We start from the raw sequence: 6,952 nt of genomic DNA, 5'->3' as shown, positions 1-6,952 counted from the left end.
AATCTCATGGAAAGCCGCGTCATGTCTTGTAACCCTTGCGAAAGTTAACGTTTCGACATAGCGCTGAATCCCCCGATAAAACGCGTTTGGAGAAAAGAGGAGAGAGAGGGGAGGGAGGGGGGAGAGAGAGAGAGAGAGAGAGAGAGAGAGAGAGAAGAAGAGAGAAGAAAGAGACTCTTGAATGAAGAGTCCGAAGAGGAGAATATTACACGCTGAATACTTCAACGTACCTTGGCAACGGAATTTGTGCGCTCTTTATTTAATGAAGTGTCCGATTTACATCGCACAGTCGCATCTAAGCTTCTTAAGAGAAGATGAAAACCGTACACTTTAATTCAATTGATTCAAATTTCAGCTTGAATCGAGATTTAGGTCACTCATTTAAGAATTTGCTTATTGCCGCGTTCATCAAAAGCGAATGCTCCTGGAAGGGACAAATTAATAAGGAAACTTAAATATGTACGAGAGAAAATTAGAATCTTGACGCCGGTACGTTGGCAGTATGTTCACGACAATTTACGATGCATTTTGTAATAGCGAGAAAGAGAGAGAGAGAGAGAGAGAGAGAGAGAGATAAACCGCAAGTTGTCCCAAGTTTTACTACTGGTCGTTTTATCACTGGTTGATAGACTGTATGAAAGGCCCGACAACAGAAGAGGAGCCAGAAGAGATACTTTAAAGGAAGGGACTAGCCATTTGAAAATTTATGTTCCTTTTACCGAGAATTTTTAATCTGTACCAGAGATTTGTTGCCGAGAATAAATGTGAAAATTCTGTTAAAGCGCAATAAAACGAACGCTTTTTACCGTTTACATCTGCAAAAACGAAATCGTATAAAACTCTGTGTGCGTAAGATCGTAGCTAAAATGCGCTTTCCATAATTGAAAGCGCAAAAATTAAAAATTTTTATAAGAAAAAAAAAATCAGGCTGGGGAAATCGTCATAAATACGGATGGTTCTCAATAGGTTCGAAATGCGACGATTCCTCCCGCGAATAAAACGAAAGTCATTCGTTTTCGCGACTCACGTTCCCGGGACGATTTATTTTACCCCGGCCACGTTTCGTCTCGTTGACATCCATCGCATCGCCATGCGGCCGATGGTCCTACGGTAAAATTTTTGCGGAAGCGCACCGCACACGCCAGACATCACGACGTGACCGTATATTATATTGCCGCGGAATTATTCAATTTTAATCCCGCGTCACGCTGTGTCTGCGCGACCGCGAGATCCCCCACGTGCTTGACACACGTCTTTCCCTCTTTCTCGTCGCAGGACTTACTGCCAGAGTACGTGCATTGTCAGGGTGTACGGTACTTATTGTGTGCCACGCTCGTGTGATACTGATGGAATGCACGTGCACGTGAAAGCACAAGTAGAGGATTTTAATTTTGTAATCGCACACCGTGATTTATACCGAACATGTATAATAATAATAATAATAATAATAATAATGACAACTTTATCGAGTGCAACTGTTAACATTAAATACAAATAAACAGATAAAAATACAGTAAGTTTGATACTGAGTATCAGTTATACAACGACGGGGCAATAACTGAACAACTGATTTGAAACCGTATATCTGAATATCAGAGTAAATTTTAAATTTTATCAATTCTGAGCAAATTCAAAACAATTAGTATCACGAATACATGAGATACAAGCAGTCTAACACAAATAATTACAGTATATATAATAATCAAGGTTGGGTAAGTTAATATTTTTTTTTAACTGAATGAAGTTACAGTTAATGGCTTTACAAAATTAATAAAATTAAGTTAAAAGTTGAAGGAAAAATTAAAATAATAAAAAATTAACTTAATGTAAGTTAAGTCAATATTGAATTAATTTAAGTTAAAAAAAAGTTAATTTTGAAAAAAATTATTTTTTAGATCAAAATGTCCTAATTTTTCTTAAAACGAGATTAAATAGTTACAATATAATTAGATTATTAAGTAAATTAAATTTTTAATTTTTTTATTCATATGTGATATAAGTATATAACATATAACAATGTAACTATATAAGTTATATACTTTAAAAAAACAGCCAGCACATAGAGAAGATACAAAATCAGTGATTATTTTTTAATAAGTCTTAAGCCATAAGAAATTGATTTTTCAATTACAATCGAATGCGAGAAGAATATTTGACTATAATTAGTTTCTTATGACTTAAGGCTTAAAACACCTAGTGTAGATCCGGACTAAGGCATAAGGCATAACCACATAAATCAATCAGAGGACTGTATTAGCATCTTAGGAAATTACTTAAGATGGTCTTAAAATATGAATAGATTACGAATATACGCTCTTAATTTTTATTATATTATATAATCTTATTATTTTTCTAAGATATTTAAAAGAGAGATAATAAAATTTTTTAACTTAAAAAAAAAGTTAAAAAGTTAACGTTTAAAAAAATTAATTTAAGTTAAAATTTAATGCAATTTAAAATTAACTAAGTTAAATTAGAAGTTATTAACTGTTTAACTTCTAACGTTTTAACTAGTTACTACCCAATAATGATATAGCTCAATAAAAATAAATCAATAATGATAAAATAGAAGGGCTATGAGCCAAACAATAACTTTTAATATTCAATAAACAAACATATGTTTCGACAACGATCGTGTCATTAATACAAATAATACAGTTTTACCAATATACAAAGTGCATGAGAGAGAGTAGGACTTAGTAGAGAAAGTATTTATAAAGAAGTAACATTTATAAAATATTTCTATGTACAATTATATGCAAATATTAATGTAGAGTGAAGGAACTACGAACACTCAAGGAAAAAATCAAGTAAAGCTGATGATTATTTAAAGATCAATAAAAATCTTTAAAAGATTCTCCAATTATTTGACTTTAAACTACGATAATTGACATTTATACATTATCAATGTATGAATAACTATAATTTTAAATAAAAAGCAAAAGCCTTATTGTTTGGAATTAGTACTAGCCGCCACACGGGGAGCAATGCCGAATCGGTTTTGTTTAAAATTATAGTTTACATAAATGATATGTAAATGTTAATTAGTGTAATTTACAGCTAATATCCTTTGAATAAAGGCTTCTATAATTAATAATAAATACGATCAGCTTTAACTTTTCCCATAGGAGTATTCGCAATTTCCCATTCTCTCCTTCATTAAAACCATCGAAAACATGTAATGATATTTACCTTAAACAGCATTCTATAGTCTTGTTATAGTATAACATTAATTGTAAACGTGTACCGGACTATTATTGGAATTGGATGTGAGAAATGAGAGATTATCATTTCTCTAATATATATACCGCAATAATGTTGTTCGCGTTTACCCGGTATTTGCAATTCTCCCATTTCCCATTACATATATAAAGTTATATATGTAATATATAGTATAGTATATAAAGTTTAATATATGTTGAATCCAACTAAATATTGCGGGATTGGACTTTCGGATACGTGGGAGTTTAATGGCACGTCAAAATTTCCATCCAAGTGCCAATTCGGCGTGCCATCGTAGCTTCTAGTGTTTATAGCTTATGCATTCGCGATACAATCATAAAGCCTGTTTTCCTCGCTTTCAGGGATCCTCGGCGATTGTCCGATGCGGCCACCGCAGTGGGGAACCGTGAGGGAGAGAATTCTTCAAGACGGTACTCTGCAGATTGTGTACTCGTGCGAGCCGGGCCGTAAACTGAAGGGTCACAAAATAGCGACTTGCACCGCTGATGGTTGGGACGAACCCATGCCGAAATGCGTGCCTCGTAAGATATCGCCTCTATTTTAAACAAACCGCGCTCGTCAAGTCGTTGCGGGAGGACGCGTGTCTAAATCTTAAGTTCAAACAGTCTTTCGTTGGGATTAATTGGGCGCGGAATCTACGACACATCAATCTTTATCTCGCGTTCTACATCGCTGTTACTCAATTGACATTCATCTGTTTGCAGAACGTATTTGTTTCTTCTTTAGTTTAACAGCGATTAATCATCACCTCGATGATTTATTTATTGGTCGAGCCGAATATTTGTATATCGCGTCCTCGATAATAACAGTATATAAATAGTATTACTGGGAAATGGGACTCCATTTTAAATAATTCTGCACTAATAACTTAATTTATATATTGTTTGAAATAATGAATGATTTATGTTGATACAGCTGACGTAATTAACACCGTTTACAAATCGCGCGTCTATTCTGGACATATTTATATTAAGGAATATTCTGAATTATTCTCGGATTGGAGTCAGAGTAAATTAACGATTTGTGCGTATCACGTATCGCATGATATCCCTGCTATGTCCATAGCTATGCGGCATTATACTAATTTGATCGACGTAAGTCAATTATCCACATGAAAGGGAGCTTAACTCCTCGTGCCTGGCTCGGTTGAAGCCTCGACGCGCGTGTTCAATAGAACTGACGGACAAATCCGTTTACTGTGAGACATCGCGCTGTCGAAATAAAGGGACTCACAGCATCAAACTCGCTCTTAATATCGCAAAGCGAATCAAGGTTTTGCTTTAGTCAATCGGACAGCGAACTCATGATCGACAGACGGAGATTGCTGCGGATATGATGATTAAACTCGCTTCCTTTCATTGTTCATTTTGATCGTAACCTGCGTTTCAGAGATAAATTTCATCTCAATTTATGTCTACACTGAAAAACATTATTTCTTGACATAATTATGTAGCTTCTACCATCAGATAATTATTCAAAATTATAAAGAATATAAAAAAAAGTTACGTTCTGTGAAATTAAATGCTGTCCATATATCGTTCTGTCACGTTAATCTAAGCTAGTGGAACTAAGCAGTTGGAACTATATTTAAAATTACGTTTTTATGAAAAAGACGGGCGCGGAAGGAGGAGAGAGATATGTCAGGAGGTCCCGAAAGTTTCGAAGAACAATTTACCCAAGACGCCCATTCCTATGATTTGTGGAAACACGACTTTACCGTGGGATTCAATTTTCACCGATGCTCAAGTTATCGGCATATCTTAAGCCGGGGGTTGGCATTGCTCCCAAGACTGCAAATATATAGGGTGTCTTCCGTTCTTTGCACTTTCAGAATCGGTGGAGAACTTTTTTAATTAAAAAAAAAAGGAGAGAACGGAGAAAGAGGCAGTCAAGCAGCAACTGGATTATTTATTTCAGCTTGTAATTACCATCGTCGTATTATTCTTATCATTAAATAATTGATTCCGCAATTTATACGTATATACCTCACTGTCATTAAACCGATGAGGTATCGATGATATCGATGATGAAACTAATATCTGACCGCCACCCCTTCGATGACGTCCCTTCAGCGACCAGAAGCGGCGAGGACGGAATTCCCGGATGGGGAAAATTCGCGGAGTAGCGTTTCGTGCTTCAGGAACGCGCCTCGTTCCATCGCATATGCTATCGGTGGCACGAGATTCGCCGACATAACATAGCTGACATTCGCCTCGATGGAGATAAGCCGCCAAGTCATACACCCGTCCGGACGTTACAAGCATACGTACACATCCCCCACCTTCCTGTCTCCCTTCGGTTTGAGGCTTTGATCGGGATGCGCCGCTTGTGTGTTTGTCCAGAGCCAGAGAAGCTTATACGCGAGCCAGTAGCTTGCGTTCATTAATGATTAGGCGAGCGTATATATATCTGTAAATTATTCGAAAGTATCGTGCAACGCGAGAAATGATAGGCAGAACGAAAAATGTCTACAGGTTCAGAGTTTTAGTAGCAAAAAGCTGGTGAATCCTGATTGAAAAAAAGCTTCAATTTATGAATGATAAGTTAAAATTAATTACTATGTTAGAAAATAAACATTTTACGGAAGGATATGTAATATTTGATACTTTTTTTATGTACTTGACGTATTTTTTTAAGAGGTATTTTTAGAAATAATGACTTCTTCTGAGTTGCATAAAAGTGCAGATTTTTATGGAAGATAATCTTGGCGGATTTATAAATGTGTATGAATAGCGCGTACTCGACTGCTTTACGCGTTACTTAGCTGATACGGGAATTATGCATGTAAAAAATACATTATTTGATAGCATTCTCGTATGCGATAAAAGGCGGTAAAAGTATCTGTCCCCGTGTTGGATCACCGTACATATCCAATGAGATTAATCCTCTGTGATGTAAAGCTAACACAGGAATACCTCTAGAAACATTTTTACTCAGTAAAACGAATATTCTATTTAAAGTCCATTCGTCGGACGTGTATGAGTGACGAGAATTTAATTAAAATTCCTTTAATTATAATTGCAAAATGGATATTTTATTTGCGCTAGTACAATAAATGTACAAGGCGCTAATGATTACGCGGTGATGAACGAATATTTACGTTTTATACATTAACAATTTACAGCAATTACATTATTCTATTCACGAAATAGAAGATGCTTAGCTCTGACGTCATACGTTATGTTTCTGTGTCCACTGTGTAGATAATATACTACGACGTTTTCGTAACGATCTTTATGTCGGCGATCAACCAATCGTTCCGGACAGAGACAAGGTACAAATCGCGAAGGATCGTCTTAAGGCATTAGAGAGGATAGACGATTTAAAAAAGCGCAGAAAAATGAAGGAGAGCAACAAGAGGAAAAAGAAAAGGAAGAGGCCGGTGAAATCCTCGTCAAGACTATCAACGGCAACAAGATTAAACGAAACCGTAGTGTCCCAATTGGATATCAGCTGTGCTGCAAGGAAAATCCTTAGAAAGGGACTCATCAAGGCCCCTTCGATCGAGAATGCTCGCCCCGCTAAATACGCTAGGTTTGTTGTTGCACAAACAAACTGCAAAACAATTCTGAAATAATGAAAAAGCTTTATCTTGAAGCTCGCTTAAAAAGTAACAGGAAATTAATATCAACTTTTTTCAATTAAATTCCATTTTGTTACGTATATTTATGTCTATATATATATATATATATATATATATATATATATA

The 6,952-nt window shown here is 35.7% G+C and overlaps 1 protein-coding gene across 1 annotated transcript in view; it reads left to right on the top strand.

Moving 5' to 3' along the window:
* Positions 1-3,604: 3,604 nt before the first annotated feature.
* Positions 3,605-6,952, top strand: part of LOC105625730 (fibrillin-1) — a 32,468-nt gene continuing 29,120 nt past the window's right edge. The window contains exons 1-2 of the mRNA XM_012207053.1: positions 3,605-3,764; positions 6,447-6,777. Coding sequence (XP_012062443.1) covers positions 3,605-3,764; positions 6,447-6,777 — 491 coding nt within the window. The remainder of the gene's footprint in view (positions 3,765-6,446; positions 6,778-6,952) is intronic.

The sequence above is a fragment of the Atta cephalotes genome (genome assembly GCF_000143395.1).
Source record: "Atta cephalotes unplaced genomic scaffold scaffold00003, whole genome shotgun sequence".
In the NCBI taxonomy this organism is placed as follows: Eukaryota; Metazoa; Arthropoda; class Insecta; order Hymenoptera; family Formicidae; genus Atta; species Atta cephalotes.
The sequence above is the reverse complement of the archived record's forward strand: the minus strand, read 5'-3'. Positions and strand labels throughout refer to the sequence as shown.